The sequence below is a fragment of the Mirounga angustirostris genome, unplaced genomic scaffold (genome assembly GCF_029215605.1).
Source record: "Mirounga angustirostris isolate CCGP_5_RB_7025 unplaced genomic scaffold, mMirAng1.0.hap1 SCAF_9, whole genome shotgun sequence".
In the NCBI taxonomy this organism is placed as follows: Eukaryota; Metazoa; Chordata; class Mammalia; order Carnivora; family Phocidae; genus Mirounga; species Mirounga angustirostris.
The window spans coordinates 58731095-58755811 of NW_026991717.1; the positions used below are offsets into that span (position 1 = coordinate 58731095).

At 40.8% G+C, this 24717-nt stretch overlaps 1 protein-coding gene across 3 annotated transcripts; it reads left to right on the forward strand.

The window, feature by feature from the left end:
- Window positions 1-24717, forward strand: GATM (glycine amidinotransferase). Of its 3 annotated transcripts, none has more exons than XM_054513558.2 (10): window positions 1-201; window positions 1749-1967; window positions 8256-8451; window positions 9380-9570; window positions 10549-10686; window positions 10859-11023; window positions 12263-12326; window positions 12794-12910; window positions 19396-19524; window positions 24416-24717. In XM_054513558.2, the coding sequence occupies exons 1-10, from the start codon at window positions 133-135 to the stop codon at window positions 24700-24702; spliced, it is 1575 nt and encodes a 524-aa protein (XP_054369533.1). In that variant the 5' UTR covers window positions 1-132; the 3' UTR covers window positions 24703-24717. The 3 variants fall into 3 exon arrangements, with proteins under 3 accessions (XP_054369533.1, XP_045756111.1, XP_054369535.1); XM_054513560.2 differs by lacking the exon at window positions 1-201 and adding an exon at window positions 218-499; XM_045900155.3 differs by lacking the exons at window positions 19396-19524; window positions 24416-24717 and adding an exon at window positions 14755-15794 and having other exon boundaries at window positions 14-201.

Sequence of the window (24717 nt, forward strand, 5' to 3'; positions counted from 1 at the left end):
GGGCGGGGCGAGACTACAAAAGGCCGGGGGCCGCGCGCCGCGACACCCCCTGCTGGCGCGCTCTCGGGGGGCTCGGACGGACGCGGCCGAGCACCGGGGACTTTCCGCTCGTGGACAAGCCGGGCGCGGGCGATGCTGCGGGTGCGGTGTCTGCGCGGCGGGAGCCGCGGCGCCGAGGCGGTGCACTACATCGGCTCTCGGGTGCGTGCGCCGCCCGCCTGGGCCGGCGGCCGCGTGCGTCCCCCTCGCGCTCCCTGGCTTTCCCCAGGCAGCATTGCATGACAGTGTCCCTCTGGTTCCCTTTGGAAGCTCGGCTTCAAGAGCCTTCGCTGGCTGCCGGGAGCTCGGCGGTGTCCCGGGGGCAGCGGGAGGTGCATTGGGGCCACGCCCCGTGGGTACAGTGGCGCTCTGCGCGTCTCGGGCCTCGGTGGCCGTCACTGCAGGGGGCGCCGCCCTCCCAGTCGGACCCCGATTCGCTCCGAGAGGCTTCCGGCCCGGGGTGAGGGTGTGGGGGCGACGAGGGACACTTCTTAATACAAGGATGGAATGATTGGGGGTCGGCGCGGGGGGTGGGCGTAGAGCTGGGGAGCCTTCGGGGAAATGCGTGTGGTTCGGAAGGACAGGAGAGGAGGCCAAGTGGGAATCTGGGACGGAGAGGGAGCAGGCAGGCCTACTCCAAGAGGAACATGGAGTCCTGAGTCGAGAGAGGAGTTGGAGCGAGTTCAGGCCGTACCCAGACTTTCGGCCGTGTTCCCTCTCCCCCCCGCACCCCCCTCCGCCCCGCCGCTTGCCGGGTTTGTAAGCGTGCGCCTGCAGACCCTCCTTAGCTCCTGGGACAGGAATAGCAGGGCAGTTTGGCTCCCTCCTGGCAACTGCTTCCAGAACAGCTGTCACTCTCCCTCTTGCTTTGGTCCCCACCCTGGCTCCCCTCCTGCCTCCTTCGTAAGGCATTTAACAGAGTAGGAGAGAGATTGGGCGCGGGGGTGCGGTGTGGGGTGTGGGTGGTGTTTGAGGTTTGCCCCATGGGTGAGGGACCTCCCTATCGTAGATTTTATAGGTCCTGGATTTTCAAAGGGCTGTTTTGAAGTCCTCTTTCCCGGCTGTTTAAATTTGGGTTAATTCTGTCTTGGCTAGGATACTATGGACCATCTGTGAATTGGAGCCGATGGCACTTGGTCACTCTCAGAACTGAAGTGCCAAAGAGTGGGAAGTGTGTGTTAGCACTGCAAAATTTTTAGTTTGAAGCTGATTATTCTGAAAGATAGGTTCTTCACATATGCTTCTACATTTTAATTTGGACAAAAAAAAAAGTCTAATATTGGTGACTTTTAATACTGAAGGGGGAAAGGAGGCTTCTTCCTCCAGCTGGACTTGGCAGGCAGATATGGAGCAGCTTTCTGTGGTTTTCTAGGAATGGGGGATCCATCATCTACGGAAGGGTTGCTTAAAGCTTGATTAAAACTTAATTGCAGTAAACCATTCTGAGATATAAATGGGGGTGGTCACTAGGGATAAAATCCTCTGAGGGGCTTTAGAAAGTTATGCCAATTAACAAACAGATCATTTATAAAAAACAAGAAGGCAAAACTATAGCCCCACTGCCCACCTATATATAGGTAACTAACATCTTGATTTACATTCTCCTAAAGGATTTTAAATGTCTATGTTATGCTGGGTTTCATTCTACCTCCTCTTCCCCGAAAGTACTGTATAGGACTATGCAGTAATCTTTTCTTTGTTCTTGGAAGCTTGGAAGAACCTTAACAGGATGGGTGCAGCGAACTTTCCAGAGCACCCAGGCAGCTACTGCTTCCTCCCGGAATTCCTGTGCAGCTGATGATAAGGCCACTGATCCTCTGCCCAAGGACTGCCCCGTCTCCTCTTACAACGAATGGGACCCCTTAGAGGAAGTGATAGTGGGCAGAGCAGAAAATGCCTGTGTTCCACCATTTACCGTGGAAGTGAAGGTAAAGTAAGGGAATTCACATGTCTGAAGGGGGTTCACGCCTCACCTTCTGCAGGCTGGCTTCTGCTCCCACTGTCCTCTATAACTGCTTTCACTGTAGCTTACTCCAGACCTCTGAAATCCAGTGGTGATTTTAATTATCTTACCTGAAATTTCTGTGGGGTTTTATTTTTTTTAAAGATTTTATTTATTTATTTGACAGAGTGAGAGAGCGTGCACAAGCAGGGGAAGCTGCAGAGAGGGAGAAGCAGGCTCCCCACTGAGCAGGGAGCCCGAGGTGGGGCTCCATCTCAGGACCCCAGGATCATGACCTGAGCTGAAGGCAGACGCTTAACCCACTGAGCCACCCAGGCGTCCCTGGTGTTTCATACTATTTACACAAATAACTCCTTCCTCCAGATTCTGACATACCTCATCTGGGGATGTTAGTTCTTTCACTGTTGTTCACGTCTTCCTTCACTGTAATGTTAGGGTTTAGCAGAATTTCACTTTGGCCCTCTTCTCTTAGCTCATCGGGTCCCACCTCCACTCTGGTCCAGATCTTTCTCCAGATCAACATGTTAAACTCCTTGCTGGGTATTGCCGTGGGACCTCAAGCCTGGCACATCTTGAGTTTGGCTGTCAGCCACTCTGCTATACTGGACCCTTCTTCAGTCCTTCCTTTCCAATTTTGGCATTCCTATTTACTAGAGCTGAAACATCAAGGAGTCATCTTTGATTTCTCCTTCAGTCACATCCTCCACATCCATCCTCCAAGATCTAACAAGTCCTTTATCAAAAGCAACCTTGCCTCCATCCCTCTGCTGCTGCCTTAGGTCAGGATCATATCCACTGCCTGGACTATCACAGCTTACCCTCATTTGTTCTTCTCTCCAAACCACCTTCTAGCTTCTGTGAGAGTGCTTTTTTAATTTTTTAATTTTATTTTTTAAAAAATATTTTAATTATTTATTTAACAGAGAGAGACAGCAAGAGAGGGAACACAAGCAGGGGGAGTGGGAGAGGGAGATGCAGGTTTCCTGTAGAGCAGGGAGCTGGACACGGACACGGGGCTCAATCCCAGGACCCTGGGACCATGACTGGAGCCAAAGGCGGACAGCTTAACGACTGAGCCACCCAGGTGCCACGAGAGTGCTTTTTTTAAAACCAAAATTGGATCACGTTGCTCATCCTGCTCCTATCATTCCTCTATTTCCCAATCTTCTACATGTCCCCTCCCCCCGCCACCACCTCAGATAAAGTTCTCACAGTATTTCAAGATCATTCACAATCTGGCTCTTGTCTGCCTTTCCAGGACTCCCCATTTCAATCACTAGTTCATCTTAGAGGTGTTCCCCAAACAACCCTCATGTCTGTGCTCCCACTCAGGACTCCTTCCACCTATGTTACTGTACCTCTCTTGTCTGTAGTTTAAACCTACCCTCTTACTACCACAGAGGTCTGATGGTCCCTTCCCCAAAACCTTCCAGGGTTTCCCTGGCAACAAGTAATATCTCTCTTCTGAAAACTCCTAGTGTTATCTTTCAGACTCCTAAGGCCGGGCCTCGGTGGATTGGTGTTCAGGTTCAGAAGAAGTGTCATCCACATTGCAGACACAGCCTGAGCTTCCATTAATAATGGGTTAGAAATATATCTTTGTTGTACTTAAATTTTTCCAGAATATTTACATTGTTATTTATAACATGGATTAAGGAAATAAGTTCTGTTACATCATTGCCATCATCATCAGAAATGCTGCCTACCTTGTACCCAGGCTCCAGAGGTATCAGCACAAAAGACCTTGCTTTCTGTTCAGAGAGATAAGATCTTCGTCTAGAAACAAAGACTAAAACTAAGTATCTTATGCCAACCACCTGGCCGTTAAACTGAATGCCAGAAGAGTAAAGGAAAAAGCAATGACCAAATGCGGGAGAGTTAGGAAGTCTTCTTGAAGAAAATGACTCTTTAATTAGACCTCGAAGGCAGGGTAATAGAAAAAGTCGAAACTTCTAACTGTTCTGAAACTACCTCTGGTTCTGATATTTGACGTTTGATGAACAAATTAATTTATGTATCGTCCATGTGTTTTATTTTATTTTTTCCTTTTTTTTTTTTAAAGATTTTATTTATTTATTCATGAGAGACAGAGAGAGAGAGAGACAGAGGCAGAGGGAAAAGCAGGCTCCTCGCGGAGCAGGGAGCCCGATGCGGGACTCGATCCCAGGACTTAACTGACTGAGCCACCCAGGCGTCCCTCATCCATGTGTTTTAAAAAGACATGATCTTTTTTAAGTCTTTTCTTGAAAAGAAGTCCCATCCCTAACCATTTTAATTGGGTGGAATTCAATTTCAAATTCAAGCAATAGCTTATCCTTTTCCTTGTCTATAAAATTGTTGACTTTTGTACTATGTAATCTTATGAAAACCGACATGATTCTCAGACACGATTTTGAGTTCTCTGTCATTTGTAGAAAGTGTACCGGGCTGAGTCAGGAGACCAGGACTGAATTATGTATTTGATTAAGAAGCTTGATGCTAGTCTTGGCTAAGTAGCTCTTTGACCTTGTGCAAGATTCCACAAATTTCTGGGCCTCAATAAAGTGAAGATATTAAGAGGTTTGCTATCTACCTAACAAGATTAAAGATGAAGGTAAAAGGTTATATGCTAAGTTTTTCAAGGGACAGAACCACACTTCGTTACTGTTGTATGGATCTAGATTTACATTACAAAAGTACATTGGGAGTGCAATGATTGTAGATATTACTAGTATTAGCAGTATTGATTTCATTCATTTTTCTGGTTATTTCTGCTTTATGCCACATGCTAAACTAGGTAACGAGGGAGAGAAAAGTAAAGGCATGCATGGCCCCTAGAAGGCAAGGCCTTACTGATAGAGAAAAATGATACAGATGTATTAATCAGCTTGGGAACAATGAAAGATAAAATAATGTATTAAACTGCTTATGGGCAATTAGAGCATAAGTTTGGTTGGAAGATATAAAGGCTAGAGGAATTTTATGGGAGTAAGGACTGTAGTTGTCAGGAAGCAGTTTTTTTTTTTTTAAAGATTTTATTTATTTATTTATTTGGGAGAGAGAGAGAGAGAAACAGCATGAGAGGGGATAGGGTCAGAGGGAGAAGCAGGCTCCCCGCCGAGCCGGGAGCCAGATGTGGGACTCGATCCAGGACTCCGGGATCATGACCTGAGCCGAAGGCAGTCGCTCAACCAACTGAGCCACCCAGGCGCCCTGGGAAGCAGTTTTTAAAAGCTATGTAGCTTTTTATTCTGTAAAACGTAATGAATACTTTCCACCAAATATGTGCTTTTTGTTTTGCTTTTTTCTTTAAAATAAAGCTCTTAAGAAAGGACCTTTTGTAAGATACAAAGTCACCCAAGGTTAATGTACTATATGCTTTAAGCTGGATAAATAAGAAGTTTCGATTGATATTTCATAGCCTTCCAAAGACAGTATTTAAAATTCATTTGGCGGCCCCCCCCCACCCCGAGGGGTTTTAAGCTCTGAAAGACTATAAAGTTTCTAGGAGTGCAGCCACATCTCTGCAAGAGATTATTAAAAACATCATATGCTAAGCATTTAATGTAGTGTTTTTTATCTTGCAGACACTTGGTAAATAATTGCTAACTCATTTAGCAGGGTTACAAAGGAAGTGTAAATAATTCCTAACTATGTCTTGGAAAATGTAATGTGCCTTGATCATTTGTTCAACCTTAGCCAGACAGGATATGAGTTACACAAGAAAATTCACACTTGTTCAAATAGCTTTTTTTCCCCCCAGGAAAGTTTAGTTCATATTTACCAAGGCGAGCTTCATTCTGCATAGTTACACAGAATACTTTGGAATGTGTCTGGCAAGACAGCATGGCTGTGCATCTGCTGGAACCAGTTTTAAAGTTTCAAAGGCTTCTTGTCCTTTAGCGGACTGTAAGCGATGTGCCTGGCATGAGAAGGAGGAAGCGATGAATGGAGGGGTAGTACCACAATGTGTCTGAGAGGAATATAAAGACTCATTATTATCCTCTTCTCCTGGGGGCTGCTGCTGGATTTCCTAAGGGTAGAAAACAGTGGAATGCTTTTGTTTTTAAAAAGAGTAGATTGATCTTAAGAACTACGTAAATTAATACTGATAATTTGATTCTGATGATATTTGTCACAGGCCAGAAATTGAGCCTGTTGTTTTCCTGTAGATCTTCAAAAGTAAAGCAACTAACCAATAATGTGGAAAGGGACCAGCAAACGTATTTCTGCCAGATAATAAACATTTCAGGCTTTGCAGACCCTAAGTCTCTGTCACAACCACTCACCTCTCGACTCTGCCCCTGTAGTGCAAAAGCAACTACAGACAGTATGTAAATGAATGTGTCGGTGTTCCCAAGACTTGTATTTAGTAAAAAAAAAAAAAAAAAATCTGGCCGTGGACTTTAGTTTGCCGACCCGTTTTAGAGCCTCACTGGCATCCTCCATGTTTGTTAAAGACATGTTTTTCAGATTCTTGTTCCTTCACCAGCAGGCTCAGCTCCAGCCTTTTACTGGTGCGAACCTAGGTACTGAACTAACAAGAGGCAGGTCTGCCTCCATATATTTGAATTTATCAGACTGAGGTGGAAATGGAAGTAGAGACAGAAAACCTGGAAAAGACATCGTCTTTGACATTCCTGGGCTAGACATCTAGACACACTCTCCCTCATTACCCAGTTCCCTTCTTCATAGCCCTTAACCACTATCTGAAATTGTCTGATTTGTGATAGAAACCTTATCTGACATGATCGGGACTGTTAGTCAGTTAATCGATGATATGAGGAAGTATTTTTTTTTTAAATACCTGCTTTAAATATTTTTTAAACTTAAAATATATAGATGTATATCACTTTGCCAGTCTTTTGATGAAAGTCCAAGGTTTTTTCCTAGCGTTTGGATCTTCTGATTGGAATTCTGCCTCATCTATCTTGATAAATTACATCCATATATATAGTCTACATTTTCCAATGTATTTCTGTAAATTGAGAACTTAGGCACATGCAAAACAATCTGAATGAAGAATCCTTCTACATTTTTATATTTTTGAAAACCAATATTTTACAGTTGTTCTGCCTGCCCTATTTCAACAGTCATTTTTGGCAAATTGAGCCTTTTTAAAGCATTTAATTGGTTTTCATTCAGTTGTCTTTTAAAATGCATATCACCCATGGAACACTACATCTAAAACTAATGATGTAATGTATGGGGATTAACATAAGAATAAAAAAAATTATTACAAAAAAAATGCATATCACCCTTGGACACTTTCTAAATGTTAAGCTTTTTTTCAGCTGCCAAAAGTGTGTGAATTCACTTATTGGATCACTTCCTTCGATGACAAAAGGACTTGAAGTGGTATGAGAACTTGGAAAGACTGGGGAGGAGAGGCATGTCTGCAGGGAAGGCGAGGAAGTACCAGAGGCAGACTTGCCCTGCTGCATAATTTTGCCAAGTGCTAATTCTGTTGAATGAGAAAATCAGTAATGGATTTTTAAGAGCAACAAAGAATGTTTGAGAATATGTCCCTAATTTTAAGGGGGCAGTGTCCTATTTTCCTACAGAGTATCTTGCGGTGCTGTTTTCTAGACAGAATTCTGGGATACATGGGTAGGTAGCACATGGTTTTATCTAAGTACAGATGTGCTTTTATCCTCTTACGCTCTTTTGTTTGTTCTCTTATTTGATTTTGTTGAGACTATCTAACAGAGTACCTATGTCCTGTTTTGTCTATGAAGCTTTGTCTATGAAGGACCAGTAAAAACTGGTCCAAGAAGACTCCAAGCCCATCTGAGGGCAGACATGCTGTGAATGGCAAGGCAGAAGACCCCAGGCAAAGGGAGCAAAAGGTCTCAAAACATCAAGAAAATTTAGAATTCTTCATTCAACAAATAATTGAGTGTCTTCTCAGAGAGGCAGTATGCTCGGTGCTGGGGATCAACACTAGACAAGACATAGTCTTAGTCTCATTTCTATTAAATTATACAAATCAGGAGCACCTGGGTGGCTCAGTCAGTTAAGCGGTTAAGTATCTGCCTTCAGCTCAGGTCATGATCCCAGGGTCCTGGGATCGAGCCCGACATCGGGCTCCCTGCTCATCGGGAGTCTGCTTCTCCCTCTCCTCCCTGCTCGTGAGCTCTCTCTCTCTTTCTCTCTCTCAAATAAAAAAAAAAAAAAAAAGAAGCTATACAAATCATTGTTCACTGCCTAGGACCTTATCATGAGTTGTATTTTTCTCCAATTAAGTATTTCGCTTACTTTCTCCTGCTTCTAGGCCAACACATATGAAAAGTACTGGTCATTTTACCAGAAGCACGGAGGCCATTATTTTCCCAAAGATCATTTGAAAAAGGCTGTTGCTGACATTGAAGAGATGTGCAATATTTTAAAAATGGAAGGAGTAACAGTGAGGAGACCTGACCCCATTGACTGGTCGTTGAAGTATAAAACTCCTGATTTTGAGTCTACGGGTAAGTGATGTTGGATACCTAAACTGCTAGTGTCTTATTTTTTAATATCTTTCTTAATGTGTAAGGAGAAAGTTTAAATAATCTATCAGCGATTCCTTTCTTTTAATAATCCTTCAAATCTTTAAAGATTACTTAGGAACAGATTGGTTCTTTTTGATATGATTAAGATGTCCATATTCTAAACTCCATTGTAAATCAGAATCTTCTTGAAAGAAGCAGTTTTTCTAAACCTTATGATCATTTCCTTTCATAAAACGGTGGATTCTATGTCATTTTCCTCAAGTATAGAAGTTAAGAGGGGAACAGAAACATTCCCATTCTAGTTTTAACTGACATTGCTACAAGATTGTTCTTGTGCCTGAATTCAGTGTTCTAATTTACAGTTCTGGAAATGATCCTTGGCCCAATTTTTATCTTGTGCTACTGATATTCCCTGAGGAACTCTGTTTCTATGTAGCAAGAAAGGAGCTTACAAAACATGAAAACTTGGTGGTTCTAGATCTCTTTGAACAAGGACCTTATTGCTTCATTTCTTTTCTTTCTCTTTCTTTCTCTCTTTCGTTTTTCTTTTTCTTTCTTTCTTTCTTTCTTTCTTTCTTTCTTTCTTTCTTTCTTTCTTTCTTTCTTTCTTTCTTTCTTTCTTTCTTCCTTTCCTTTCCTTTCCTTCTTTCCTTTCCTTTCCCCTTCCTTCCCTCCCTCCCTCCCTCCTTCCTTCCTTCTCTTTACCATCCCCACACAGAATACTCATGCTAATAATCTAGTATGTATCACTCCATCTTTTTCCATTTGCATATAAATGTACGCATACACATTCCTATAGGTTTTCTGCAATTTTTTTTTAACCGAAACCTGGGATCCTATTATATAAACTCTTCTGTCTTGGAAATTAGCATTACTGAGGTTGTTGTGGAACTTTTTGGTCTGACAGGTTTATATGGTGCGATGCCTCGAGACATCCTGATCGTTGTGGGAAATGAGATTATCGAGGCTCCCATGGCATGGCGTGCCCGCTTCTTCGAGTACCGTGCATACCGGTCAATTATCAAAGACTACTTCCACCGTGGCGCCAAGTGGACAACGGCTCCCAAGCCAACAATGGGTGATAAGCTTTATGACCAGGTAAGACCCTAATTATAGGTGAGCTTATTAGTAATTTTTCTCAATAATCCAGAGAATGACATAGAGATTCTCTGATACCTTGTACTTAGTATGCATTTGAGAAACTGAGAACATCACCTTCATTCAAAAAAATAAAAAATGATTGTTTTATGATGAAAATAAGAGTAAATGATATTTGTGATAATAAGAGTAATAGTAATAGCTAACACTTACCTGGTGCTTACCATGTGCTAGGTCTTGAGCTAAGTGCTTTTATACATCGTCAGTCCTGCTTATTGTTCACAAAACCCTCTGAGGGAGGAGTATCAATGTTCCCTTACTGGGAGGAAAACTTTCCTAAAGGCACATAGCTATTCTGTGGTAGAAACAGAAAAGTCACTCAACTGAACTCCATTCTTTTCTTCTAGAGAAACAATGTGGTCTACAGGCTAAATTCACAGTAAAAGGAAGTATATATTCCTTCTTAGGTCACTTATTATTTAATCATTTATAGAAAGAATCAAAAGATCAAAATTTCTTCTAGGGGTTGAAAGACAGAAATAAGTAATGAATTCATTCCACCACACCAAATCAATTTTGGCAAGGGATGCATGGCATCTCATTTTATGGTATGAGTTAGGCTCAGGACCAAATTCCTTTTCTAAAAGAACAGAATGACTTCATCCTGTTGACTTTCAGTATTGTAGCTAGCTACATAAATCAATGTATGGGTCATGAATATTTTCAGAATTATTACTATCGCTGTACCATTTCCTTCCAAGTATCAAGAAATTGCTGTCATGCCCAGTTTTTGGTTTTTGGTTTTTGTTGTCAGTTTATTTTGATTTAGTTAGCATGGGCCTCCATCTTCCCCATGCATGTTTTAGTCTAAAACGGGGTAGTACTATTTTGGGAAATGATGATGTTGAATTAATTCTCTTAGTAATGAATGACCCATAAGTAATTTCCTTTGTATGCATTCATTCTTGTTCCAATTAGAATTACCCTATCCATTCTGTAGAAGACAGACACAGATTGGCTGCTCAGGGAAAATTTGTGACGACTGAGTTCGAGCCATGCTTTGATGCTGCTGACTTCATTAGAGCTGGGAGAGATATTTTTGCACAGAGAAGCCAGGTCAATAAAAGTTGCCTCTTAAATTCCACACTTTATTATTATATTTTTATTTATTATTTACCTGTACATTGTTGTATTTATTTTATGAAAATATTTTCATCCTGACTATTTTTGGTTCTATGTTTTTACATAGAACCAAATCTATAGAATTTCGTCCTCCTTTCATTTTCAGGTTACCAACTATCTGGGCATTGAATGGATGCGGAGGCATCTTGCGCCAGACTACAGAGTGCATATCATCTCCTTTAAAGATCCCAATCCAATGCATATTGATGCCACCTTCAATATCATTGGACCTGGTCTTGTGCTTTCCAACCCTGACCGACCGTGTCATCAGGTAAGGGAGCTCTTAAGACTCTGGAGAAGCAATAGAGTCTAGCAACTGAAGTAATTACCGTGTTTATTTTAAGCACTTCCATGGTTCCTAATGGTCCTAGATGACAAATTCAGCAGTGCTCAACATTATGATAATCAAACACTGGATTGCTTATGGTGGATTTACTACAAGGTGTCCAGAACTCACAAATGTACATTGTAGCCATGATAATTAGTATAGTGTCATCAGACTTTGACTTTCCTTGCTTGCTGCTTTCAAAGCCTCCAGTTTGTGTGTCTGTGTGTGTTTTTATCGAACAGAGTATATTATCCCATAGCTTGCAGCCAAGATCCCACAGCAGCTGAGTTGCAGACAGAATGATCCCTGCATGGCTGGGCAATGCCCCTGGGTAGTGGGTGTCTTCCTCCCTCTCCGGTGGGTCAGGACCCCTTTGGTCAGCCCCAGCCTTCAGGGAGGAGCAGAGCCACGGCACTGCAGCTAGTCTGTCCCTATCACCTGCAGCCTCCTACCTCTCCTCCTTCCCTCCTACTTTCAGTTGGGCGGTGAGTGATTCTGTGTTATTTGGTAAGTTGCAGTACACCTTTTAAAAATGACTATTTTACCATGTCACTGTTCATTTCCATCCCGTATATTTATACCCAATGACCAAGATTACTTATCTGATGTTTCATTTTAATATAATTTATTGATAAACTGAGTATGTGAACATAGGGATGGCTGGGTGATAGTAGGTCACTAAGGATAATTATGGTTCTTTGGGAATACACCCTTAGCATCTATCCTTATGCTGTGGTAGAGATGCAAAGTGATGGACTATGAAATGGATGGACTATGGGTTTAACACAGTCACATTTTTGTTTCCTTAGTAGCTAAATAGGAAATATTTTCCTTTTCTTTAATGCGAATTTGTCAAGGAAAGTATCTTCTGTATTTTAAGATCTCTGAAACCTAAATAAAACATGAGAATATTTTTAAAAGCTTTAACATTTCTGTTACTTTTTTAAATTTTAACCTGGTAATATGGGGATTTTATGTACATTTCTAATTTGGATTCAGACAAAATCATTTCAAATGTTTGGAAATTTAATTTTTTTATTTTGGCAGTTGAGAAGTCAGTGTCTCAAAAAGAATTATTAATCATAAGAGCTATCAGAGACTAAATATGATAATAACAGCATATATAGACTTAAACCTCCTTGGAGTTTGTTTTTTGGTTTTTTGTTCGTTTTTGTCTTACAGATTGATCTTTTCAAGAAAGCGGGATGGACCATAGTTACTCCTCCAGTACCAGTCATCCCAGATGGTGTGTTTACTATTGTATGCTCAGAGCCTCAAATGAGTGCCTCAATGACTGAGGATCTTGCATCCATAGACAGCAGCCCCAATTTTAGCACTTTACAGAAAACGTTTCCCCTGAAGGAGTAAACTAGCACTTGGGCCTATAGGTATAAGAACAAGGCTGGGAATTATTTTTGCAACCTCTACTTCCATAGACAATGAAAAAGAGAAGATGGGAAAAATCAGTATAAAGCAACATCACAAAGCAAGGAATGACTTTTTAAAGAAAACAAGGTGAAATCCAAATGTGTAATGGGTATAGATTGAGTCCTAACATTTATAGATAAATTGTCTTAAGATTAAAATAAAATTCCACAGGGAAAGTGAACTACTGAAAGAATGGAAGTGTCACTTTACTATTCTTCACTTTGGAACTCTTGCTTTAAACAAAAATGATAGTGGACATGATTTAACCGTTGTTACCATTTTTAGATCACCCACTCTGGATGTCATCCAAATGGCTTTCCATGAATGTCTTAATGTTAGATGAAAAGCGTGTCATGGTGGATGCCAATGAAGTCCCAATTCAAAAGATGTTTGAAAAACTGGGTATGTACAAAAACGAAACGTGGTGTCATGCATGAAAGTATTAAACCAGAAGAACTAAAGAGATTACCTGCTAGGTCTGACGTATGATTTATCTAATTCAATTTCTGTTCCTTTTAGAGGTACCACATTATTTTGTAGATGCACAGTATTTTTACTGTTAACAATCATAATCCCAAAGGGTTGGAGATGCATTCCAGGTTCCTCAGACCCTCCCTTAGCAATAAGTATATCAATCTTCTGTGACTTATCTAACCTCTTGGTGCCCACGTATGAAGAACTACCCCCTTTGTAGATGAGCATAGAGATTATTCAGTCCTTCCACAAGTAAGAAATTGAATTGTTGAGGGTCCTTTAAAAGTCATTTAATTGTCATTACATATTTTAAGGGACATCTAAGGGTACAGACAAATACAGAAGTGACTTAATGTGTGTGGTAAGCACAATGAACCAAGTAATGAAATGCAGTAGACAGTGTCAGTAAATCATTCAGTTTTGAACCAAGAACTGGTTTTTACTCAGGTGGGAATTTGCTTATCCTGATATTCAAAATTTAACATAGTTATTCTGACAGTATTGAGGAAAGTGTTGAAAGAAAGGATTTTCATATGGCTAGGACATAGAGTACAGAAGTAGGTATGTTTATCACTCTTCACGTACTTGACATATCCTAAGTGTCGGATAAAGCCAGGAAGTATATACTTGTTGAAAGTGAGTCAAGCTTTGATTCATGTCTTATATTTCAGGTATACCACCCAGAAGAAATGATTTGCCCCTTTGACCCATCCCTCTTCAATGTGGCGTCCGTTGAAAGGGATCGGCCTGTCAGTCTTAGACTGAGCCCAGTCTAATGATTTGACCTCTAACGCTCTGCCACTGTTTTCCTGACTTCCTTAAAACAGCCCAACGGCATTTGTTCAGTTTCTTTGTCCACTAAGATTATATTGTTTCTCAACTTAAAATATTATTAAGAACCAGATATGTGACTCATAATATTATTTTATAATTGTAGACACAGGGAACTTGTTAAAGCAAACTTTATCAAGCAACTGGAACCTTTCCAATTCAGGATTAAAATGGCTCTAGGCATCTGAATAAGATAGATCCATCTGTCTTCCGGGAAACATACTTGTGTTTGAAAGTCCACTCTTTATCGCAAGCCCACTCTTTACCCCTTCCACACTGTATTCTTACTTCCCCAAGCCCTGCTCAGTCTCGCTTTCCTGGGAAAGTCCTTTCTGATGGCCCCTGCTGCCTCCCCTCCCTGACTACCCCACCGGAAGCTTTAGTGACTCTATAGCTGTATTTCCCCTCAAAATAATGCGTTCCCTGAGGGAGGAGGATAGATTTTCTTTTTAAAATCCTGTTATGCTGAACACAATGGATTCCTTTCTAAATACAGTTGGTTGACTGGGCCATGCACATCATCACAAGCACATCAGTACAGAATGATGCCAGATTAAACTACTCGCCTGAATAGATTTAGTACCTGAATGAGCATACAATCCAGCATATTAAAATATAAGCTCGGTTCCATTGTTTTCTTAAGGTGGTAAAGTTAATCCCGTCAGACACATCCACTCATCCAACCCGTTGACTTGTGCATTGTCAGCAAAACAAAATAGACTTCACAGTCTCTGCTGACTTTCTGGTGAAGACTTTATATTAGCAGTGGAATAGGTTAGATGAAATATAATTGGTGACAGTACAGTTGAAAGACTGTTTGGGGTTCAGGTAGACTTGAGGATTACAGACACAGGATTCCTACCCATCTTTGGGCTTACTTCCTATGGGAGAATCTCCTTGGGAGTCCAACCAACTGACTACATGTCTCTCTTTTGATGCAGGTATCAGTACCATCAAGGTTAATATCCGTAATGCCAATTCCCTGGGAGGAGGCTTCCACTGCTGGACCTGTGATGTCCGGCGCCGAGGCACCCTGCAGTCCTACTTTGACTGACCGGGCCTGATGGCGCTGATGGCTTGGCCTCCAAGAAATCTAGGAAGCTTAGGGATAAGGCTCACTCTCCCAGTTGAAAAAGTGCATGAACTGTAGTGCTTTAAACAATCATATCCTTAACAGGGGTCTTAAGCCTGGTTTATTTTTATTACTTTTCTTTGATGTAAGGAAATAACTTGTGCTAGGTCTTACTGTCTCCTCCTAAATTCATTTACTATTTGGCTTCAAGTGTAAACATTTGGTGAATGTGTACCATCAAAAGTTAGTTGTTTGAGTAACTCGGCCACTAATATTTAACCGTCTACCTCTGTTTTTAATTTTCTTTCCAAAAGGCAGCTTGAAATGTTGGTCCTAATATTCATTATTTTTTCCTTTTTTCTAAGACTTGTGAATGTTTGTGTCACTTCTTTTTTCTAAATGAGAGAAAGATTTAAAATGTACACAGATCTTAAGCAGAACCAGATAATTGTCTCTTTTTCTAATGAGGAATTTTGGTAATTTTTAATTTTTGGTCTTTAAAAAATAATCTAGACTATGCAAACATTTTAAGTGAATTTTCCATGAATGTTTTTAATATTCTTATTTCAACATTGGTGACACTTGCTACTAAAAACCTTTTCATACAACTTACCTCATTTCAAGTGATTTAGTTTTCTTTTTTCTCTATCCAAATTTTACAGAAGTATTTAGTGCAATAGGTTATAACCATCAGTTCCGATCCTAAATTTTGATGTCCAGTATCTAATGGATATATTGCATCTTTGATAATCTAAGCTTGGTTTACAGATGTGCAAATTATTTCAAGCAAGACCTTAAGAGCATTAAAAAAAACTAATGGAGGTAAAACCTACATGCAATGTGAAATAATTTTAATGTTGGATTGTACATGTATTTTTATTCTAATAAACTTTTATGTTACAGAATGGATTTCATGAGAGTTTGGTCCAATTATTTTAAGCATAAGTAAATTATAAGAATGAAGCTCTAGGGACAGAATTCTAATGCTCTGAAATAATATATTCATCCCCAGTAAATGATTTAAACATACTACTTGTATTCAGAAATGTTTAGCAGAGTCAGATTTTATTAGTTTTTTTTAAGATTTATTTTATTTGAGAAAGAGAGAGAGCACATGGGGGAGGAGCAGAGGGAGAGCAAGAGAATCCTCAAGCAGACTCCATGCTGAGCACAGAGCCTGACTCAGGGATAAATCCCACGACCCTGAGATCATGAGCTGAGCTGAAACCAAGGGGTGGACACCTAACCGACTGAGCCACCCAGGCGCCACCAAATTTTATTAATTCATTCATTCAAAAATATCTGAATGTCTTCTGAATATAAGGGACTAATCCTAGGCCCCAGAAAAGAAAGAGGGTCTCTGTTCTCAAGATGCTAAATGTTTGGACTCATGAGAAATCTGGGAGAGGGGGTCGTAGGGTGGGGAAGACGTGCTCTGAAATGAGCCATAGGTTCACCCTATGCCCGTGCCCATGACAACACCTTTAGCTCCATTATATTCTGGTGTCCTTTTTTGCCCACCACAGGAACACCTATCAGTTCTACACCGAGGCTAAATCCTGCTCAAGAAGTCCACAGAGTCATGTGGACTGGTGCACACATAGGGTGTATATTCCCAGGTCTAAATACTGCTCAGCAGTTCTATTACAAACCCCTCCACATTATCCCCAGTGCCTATTCCAAACCTTCACTATTCTCTTATCTGATCTGATTGTTTCATTTTTCACAGAGAAAATAAAGGCAGTCCAGTGTCAGCTCCCTCAGCTTTTCTGCTCCAATCCCCCGCAGATTGGTCTGCATTTGCATTCTCTGGTTGAAGTCCTTTCTCTCCTCGCCTTTATAGCTAAGCTTCATCTTGAAGTAGGCTTCATCTCATCACTTGTCTTTACTTCTCGACCCTCTACAAAGAGACACTTCTCTCACTGCTACAGAAAATGAGGTAAACCTTCTGAGCAGGTCTAACCCATACACCTATCCTTTCCTTCAGGAACTTGCTGTATCAATTATCATCATCCTTGTGATTCCTCTGTGTGTGTGTGCATGTTATTTTTTCCCCTTAGCAAATAGTCACACTTAAAATAATTTCAAAATAAAAACTATTCTTCTGGCAACTTCAGTTTCCTTTAGAGCTAAGCTTCTAGAAAGAATACATCTACTATCTCCACTTTTTCACCTTTCATTTACTCCTCAAACTCTTGCTATCTGATTCCTACCTTATCACTACAATGTACTAATATCCCTGATCTGACCTCTCCAGTGCTATTTCTAGTGGATATTAGTCAGGCCTTACTGACCATTCCTCTTAATGTCTCTCCTCATATGGATTTTTGTGATACTACTTTCTCCCTAAAAATAAATAAAATCTTTAAAAAAATAAATAAAGCTCATAAATCTGATCACTACAGTGTGTTAACTTGTTTCTACATAGGAATACCACCCAATAGTGCAGGAGAATGTAAAAATACACTACCACAGATTTTTTTGGCCAACTTTTTGAATACATAGGATCCTTTTTTTGAGAAATTGGAATAATATAAAGAAATACACTATTTTTAACTGCACTAATGGTAACAGTTAAATGAGGTTTGATTGCTAAAGACTCATCAGACTCAAAATTACAATGCATAAAATCTATAATTTATTGCAGGAAAAGGATACAATATAGCAACAGCATTAAAGTAAGGACATGCATCACAGCCAAAGGCTACCTCAGAGCAAAGGGTTCAGGGCAGCCAAGTCCAAGCTCCACTTGTAATCCCTCTGTAAGGGGCCATCTACACACACTTTTTCTCAGATCAGGAACCACCAGTGTGGACATGGACCATCTCAGAACCAAGAAGCTCAAGATGGAGTCATGACCGGAGTTTCTCATCCCCTGTTGGTCATGTGGGCACATACTTGTTATGTAACTACCTCCAATGACAGAACCCTCTGGGTGTCTCAGACCAGGTGTAAACCATCAATATCACTGTTACCAACAAACAATGCCAACAGCTTGCCCTGAAACTCTTCCCATCCATGGTTACAAAGCAGCACTAATCATCTGTAGACTTTATGCCTTGACCAGATGTCAGGGTTATGTGGGTACATTTCTTATTCTAGTAAAGCGGTTCAGGCCAATTTTAGTCCTGCAGGAATTAACCCTCACAGTACAGTCTATCCTCCTGATCCATGCTCAGGCTTTTTTTTTTTTTTTTTTTTTTTTTAAGATTTATTTATTTGAGAGAGAAAGATAGAGTGTGTGCATGTGAGTGGGGAAGGGGCAGGGGGAGAGAGAGAATCTCAAGCAGACTCCCTGCTGAGCGCAGAAAGGACACGGGGCTTGATCCCACGGCCCTGAGATCATGACCTGAGCCAAAACCAAGAGTCTGATGCTCAACCAACTATGCCACCCAGGTGCCCCAATAAGGCAACTCTTATGAGTTTTAGCTTCAGCAGGGGCCACATAACAGTAAGCAAATTCTTCTCAGAAAGCTCCATAGTCAGTCCTACAGGAAAAGAGGCTACTTGCTTATGAACATAAGTTTCTCCCATGGAAACTCATAGTAGCATGCTCCATTTCCATATTAGGATGGGCATTGTCCTCCATGTTGGAGTGCTTTTCTGACGTTACCCATGACATGCTGGGTATTTCGGGTCTTAACATAATCTTATATCCTTCAGCTTTTGGAGCTATTTCATAAACGGTCAGTAACAAGTCTATAACTGTCTTCTAGAAGGAGTATACTGGAGAATAGCAATTGGTGCTTTTCTAGTTCAAAAACCCAGAGGTCACCACTGATCAGTGGCCATGGACTTTTGTCAGAGACTCCAGTTGACATGAGTGCAGGCAGAACACTTCTAATTTAATCTCATCTTTAGGATCAGATAGTCCTAATGGAATAATTTTAGTTACAGCTTTCTGCAGTTCTAAGAAGCCTTGTTGCTGTTCAGAGCCTAAATCAAATGCCTTTTCCCAGGTAATTTTAGATTTGAGCTAATAGTATCTATTCCTAAGTGAAGGATATGATTTTTCCAAAAGCCAAGTAGGCCCACCAGGTGTTGAGCTTCTAGTTTAGTCTGGGAGGTGGGAAGCAATGACAATTTATTCCTAGTTGTCTGTGGTAGGCCACAGGTTGCTCCAGCTTGTGCAATCCCCCCAAATTTTACTGTCTGTGTGGGGCCCTGGATTTTTTTGAAGTTAAACTGATCATCCCCCAGTCATATGATTTATGACCTTAGTAAGGTTGCTTTTAGCTTAATCCTCAGTTTCTGAATTAATCATAATATCTCCAAAATAGTGTACTGAAATATTGTCCAGTTGTATTAGATCTTGGTCCCACCTGACCAGACTGACAGTACATGGGAGAGTTCAACATCCCTGAGGGGATCCCATGCATGTGTGTTATAGACCATAACATGTGAATACAGGTTGTTTTGCCTCTCCTTGGAGGCTGATAATAAGAACAACATATTTTCTGTGGGGTTCTGTGGGGTGAATTGGCTCACTTTTCATTGTCTATCTCTGTAGACACTCGGCCTCTGCTTCCTGCACCCTGCTATTGGATCAGATATCACTCCTCCATCAGCTATCTTGTCTCTCAAAAATGTGTGGACAGCTCTCATTTACTATTTTCTCTTTTCCCTTCTCTTCGTCCTGGTGAGTTTTGATCTTGTTTTTCTGCAACTATCATTTTAGGGCAATTTCAGGGGGAAAGTGAAGATAAATGTTTATGTTTAATCCACTCCAGTCCCAGATTGTGTGGAGGTCTTTAGACCATTAATCCTAAATTGCATGATAAAGGAGGAAATTGAGGGAGTACCCCTAAAATCTTTATGCGATTTTATAGGAAGTTGGGGGGGGACCCACAGCTTTGTCTCTTCAGATTTCTAGGATGTAAAAATCCCAAGGCTGGGAGTACAGTGACGTAAGTGAAGTACTCACCTTGGACACAAAATTCAGGGGGCCCAAAAACTTGCTAATCCATATAAATAATACTTCAATGCAGTATTATTAAAATTGATTAATAAAATAGTGAAAAATCCATGATGAGCAAAACATCAAATTTTAAAATAAAGATAGGATCAGTATTACTGATGTTCCTTTTGCCTCAACTCCCACGTGGCTCAGCATGACACTGGTTATACACTAGGAATTAAGGTGAAGTAGAAGTAAACCAGCCCTTGCACTGTCTTCAGCCCGGCTTCCAATCATCTGTAGCCCAGAAAATCTCCCATCATCTGTAGCCCAGAAAATCTTCCCATCATCTGTAGCCCAGAAAGCTCTTCAAATTTTCTGTAGCTCAGAAAATCTCAAACCTCCTAATGCATTAAGATGGTACTTGATTGCTAGTACTCTGAGATGCATGAAAAAAAGCAATCAGAATTCTTTTTTGAAGAAATATAACATCCATCTAGGCTTCAAATTATTTCTAAAAATAAAATTTCACAAAGTCCCACATACGTCCGAAAATAGATGCCGGAGGAGAAAAGACCCCTTCAGCAAATAACATTCAATAGAAACATATCCACAGGGACTCCTGATATCAGATTATCAGACATAGACTATAAAGTATCCTCCCACACAGAAACCCCGTAGCCATTAGCAGTCACTCCCCACTTCCCTTCCAAGCCCCAGGCCATTACTAATCCACTTTCTGTCTCTAGAGATTTGTCTACTCTGGATATTTCACATAAATGGAAGCATACACTATGTGATCTTTGTAATGGGCTTCTTTCACTTAGCAAAATGTTTTCAAGATCATACACTTTGTAGCGCATATCAGTACTTCATTCTTTTTATAGCTAAGTACAAAACATGGGTACAAAACATGCTTCATTTCATTGGACCCTTCCAACAAACTTCAGATAGGGATTATTTTCCTTATTAAAAAAGAAAATAAAGTGTTCATGCTCAAATCTCTATTTTAACCAAAAAACTCTCTTAATCACGTCATTCCCCAGCTATATCTCATTTCTTTCCCCCTTTTTCATGAAAGAACTACTTGAGAAGAGCAATTAGCTAGATGATGAATCCAGTATTAGTGTAGGCGGACCCTCAGCTCATTCCAATGTTCTGACATGGACAGAATCCATGACAATCAGCTTCTTCATCGAGCCAATGAGATAAGTAGAATTCTTTTTTTCCCCCATAATGATTACTTAAAATGTTTAAATATATTCTAAAATATAGTATTACTATACTATGAAATGAAAAAGTCATATGATTTTTTAATATTTGAAAGGGAGACTCCAAAAGAATGTTAGGATTTTATTGGCCACTTTGGCTATACCCCCATACTCTCCAGGTATGCATTTGCTGTCTTCTGCCAGTAAGGGGAATTGGTGGAAAATAATGAAAAGTTGTGATTGAACTGATTTTCTCTTTGTAAGGAAAGCTTAGGAGGGGATCAATTCTTTAAAATTTCTTTAAAGCATATCTCTGGGGGAGAAATTTTTCTCAGTTATTTAAAAATTAGACTCATAGACTATTTTTACATAAACAGCAATTTTATTATTTTCTAAGGTAATAGTGTACTAATTCAAAGTAGGCCAAGAAAACATTGATTAAAGGAGCACTTCGGTGAAATAAGAGAAAAAATGAACTGATTTGATATAAGAAAGCATGGGCTTACCACAAGGTGCTACTTAAATTGAAATTTATTATTTGCATATTCATTGAAGATAATGTCTGAAACCTTTAAAAAACTGATGCAAAATTTCCCATATAATTTTTTAAACAGCCTTAATTTTCTATGAAAACAGTATCTCTGAGGTAAAAGGGAAAATTTTGATTTTGTCCCTTCAGATGATCACAAATGATATGAAATCTGTTTTTGTGAGGTCTTATTCTAACCTACACTGTTTGGGTGGTATTTGTGTGGATGCCCAGAAATATGTATCCTTGGGCCAAAGCTGAGCTATTGGTCATCATTTTCGTCCATACACCCTGTCCTTGGGCTCCAGGATACAGAGACAGAGGCTTTCAAATAGCTTTCTACTCTGTCCCTGCAGAAACTATTTCTATAACCAGAGTTGCTGGCATTCATTGTGCATAGAATGAGAACAAACTTTGGCACAAGGTTCTGTGAGATATTCTGAGAACTGCTCCAGCAATTTCTCCCCTCTCTCTGATACACTGATATTTTTTTTTCCTTCTCTATGAGACATTTCCATTAATATACAAATATGGTATTATGGCTTCCACTTAAACAACAACAACAACAGCACTCGACCTCACTTTTGCCTCTAGCTTCCTGCTCTATTTCTGTTCCCTCTGCAGAAAAATTCCTCACAATAATCATCTATCCCCATGCCTACAACTTCTCTCCCATTCTCTCCTGAACCCACTCACTTGGGCCTCTATCCCCACCTGTCCACATAAATTGCCCTTGTTATGGTTACTAACGTCTCCCAGTATGTAAAATCCAAGGCACATCTCCATTATCCTCACTTGTCCATCAGCAGTGTTCTCAACAGTAGATCACTTTCTTTTTCTTCCTTGAAACACTTCCTTCTCTGGCTTTCAAGATACCCTAGTCTCCTGGCTCGCCCCTGCCCTCCGTGGCCGTTACTCCTCAATGTCCTCAGCTTGTTCCTCCTGTCTGTCTGACTCTAAAGGCAGGCGTGCTCCTGGGCTCAGTCTTGGCTCTTTGTCTTACACTCTATCCACGTTTTCTCCCTTGGGAGTCTCATGTGTGTAGATGGCTTTCATAGTTCTATTTCCAGCCCTGACTTGTCTACACTCGTAGATCCAACTGCCTCCTCAGTGTCTCTACTTGGATGTCTAATAGGCATCTCGATTTTCACACATACCAAACTGAACTCCTGATCTTTTTCCCAAAACTTGCTTTTCCCTGAGTGTCTGCCTCTGTTTAGTTCGTTAAGGTAACTCCATCCTTCCAGTGGCTCAAATTAAAAACTTTGGACTCATCCCTGACTCCTCTCTTTCTCTGGAATAAAATGCTGAAAGAAAAAGTCGAAGTCTGTTAATATAATGCTTAAAGACAAAGGGACAGAATTCTCACCACTGTCTAAAAGTTGCAAAAGAGCTACTGCCACTTCTTCCTCTCCGGAAATGCCAAGCTTCCAATTCCCAGCTTTAATCACCCTTTGGACAGACAAGGAAACTTTTTTTCCTTAAGATTTATTTACTGGGGTGCCTGGGTGGCTTAGTCGTTAAGCATCTGCCTTTGGCTCAGGTCATGATCCCAGGGTCCTGGGATCCAGCCCCGCATCGGGCTCCCTGCTCTGCGGGAAGCCTGCTTCTCCCTCTCTTGCTATCAATCTCTCTCTCTGTCAAAAAATAAATAAAATCTTAAAAAAATATTTATTTACTTATTTTAGAGGGGTGTGGTGGGGACAGAGGGAGAGAGAGTCTTTTTTTTTTTTTTTTTTTTTTTGAAGACTTTACTTATTTGAGAGGGAGAGAGAGAGCGAGCACAAGAGCCGGGGGAGGGAGAAGCAGACTCACTGCTGAGCAGGGAGCCCGACATGGAGCTCGATCCCAGGACCCAGAATCATGACCTGAGCCTAAGGCAGATGCTTAACCAACTGAGCTACGCAGGTGCCCCAGGAGAATCTTAAACAGGCTCCATGCCCAACCTGGGACTTGATCTCAAGACCCTGAGATCAGACCTAAGCCGAAACCAAGAGTGGGACACTTAACCGACTGTGCCACCCAGTTGCCCCCAGACAAGGAAACTTCTATTCAGATCTGCAAATTCTACTAATTGGATAACAAATACTCAAACTAGTTCCAGGAGGAAGAGGAAAGGAAAAACACAGGGCTGGACATCATATTCCCTTTTATACACTCTACTTATATACATCGAAATATTTTCACACGTTTCTTTTATTCTCTACTCTCAAATGGTCAACTTTCCTACCAAGTGCTAAGGGGAACTCTGAGACACCAACCTCTGGAAAAGTTCTGTGCAGAGCACATAGTTGTCATAGGTGCTGTGGGTTACTAGTATTGTCTGTCCCTCCTCTGAGGACAAAAGGATTCCTAAGAAATTATGGTAATGGGGAAAACTTCTGCCGTAGGCTGAATGTAGAATCTAAGTCCCTCTGGGAGCTAAGCTAGCTAGCTAGTTATTTATTTATTTATTTATTTATTTATTTAGAGGCGAAGAGAATGCAGGAGGGGGTGAGGGGCAGAGGGAGAGGGAGAGAGAGAATCCCAAACAGGCTCCACACTCAGCACAGAGCCCAAAGTGAGGCTCAGTTCCTCAACCCCGAGATCTAGACCTGAGTGGAAACCAAAAGCCACCCAGGCATCTCCCTCTGGGAGCTTTTTAAATGGTAAGTGTATCTTCTGCTTTTTAAAAATCAGCCCCTCCACAATTTCTTTGAAGATATAAGGTATGTTTTCTACTCTTCTGGGGGAGGGACCACACCCAAAAGCCTGAGTAAGGTGTTTTGTGTTTGATGGGTACTCAAAAAAATGTTGCTGATTTTTCTGAACTTTTTCTCCCCCTTAGGAACTGGATGAGTTCCTTTTTATTCTTTAAACACTAATCACATGTATATGTGTTTCTATCACCAAGACCCAAAGAAGCACCTACTTGCCACACAAGCCCTAGGGAAGAACGCGTTCATGACAGTCTTGGAAAGTTGCTCTTCCAGTGGGACGCCACTGAGGCTTCAGGCAACGAGAGACATTAGAAGGGAATTTAAGGTAGCCATGTATTCTACACACTACCAGCTTATCATGAGAAATTCTAAGAAGATTGTTAATTTATCACTATTAATAGCACTACTTTCTCCCTTACAAATCAGCATTTGTACTCTGCTGTCATTCTTACTAACAATCTTGTACTCTTTGGTTTCTTAAATTCATGCAAATACA

Excerpts from the sequence above, each read along its gene's own strand:
- GATM (XM_054513558.2), top strand. The coding sequence starts at position 133 with ATGCTGCGGGTGCGGTGTCTGCGCGGCGGGAGCCGCGGCGCCGAGGCG. Across the intron at positions 1,968-8,255 it reads CATTTACCGTGGAAGTGAAG|GCCAACACATATGAAAAGTA; the intron begins GTAAAGTAAGGG and ends TCCTGCTTCTAG. Across the intron at positions 9,571-10,548 it reads GTGATAAGCTTTATGACCAG|AATTACCCTATCCATTCTGT; the intron begins GTAAGACCCTAA and ends TGTTCCAATTAG.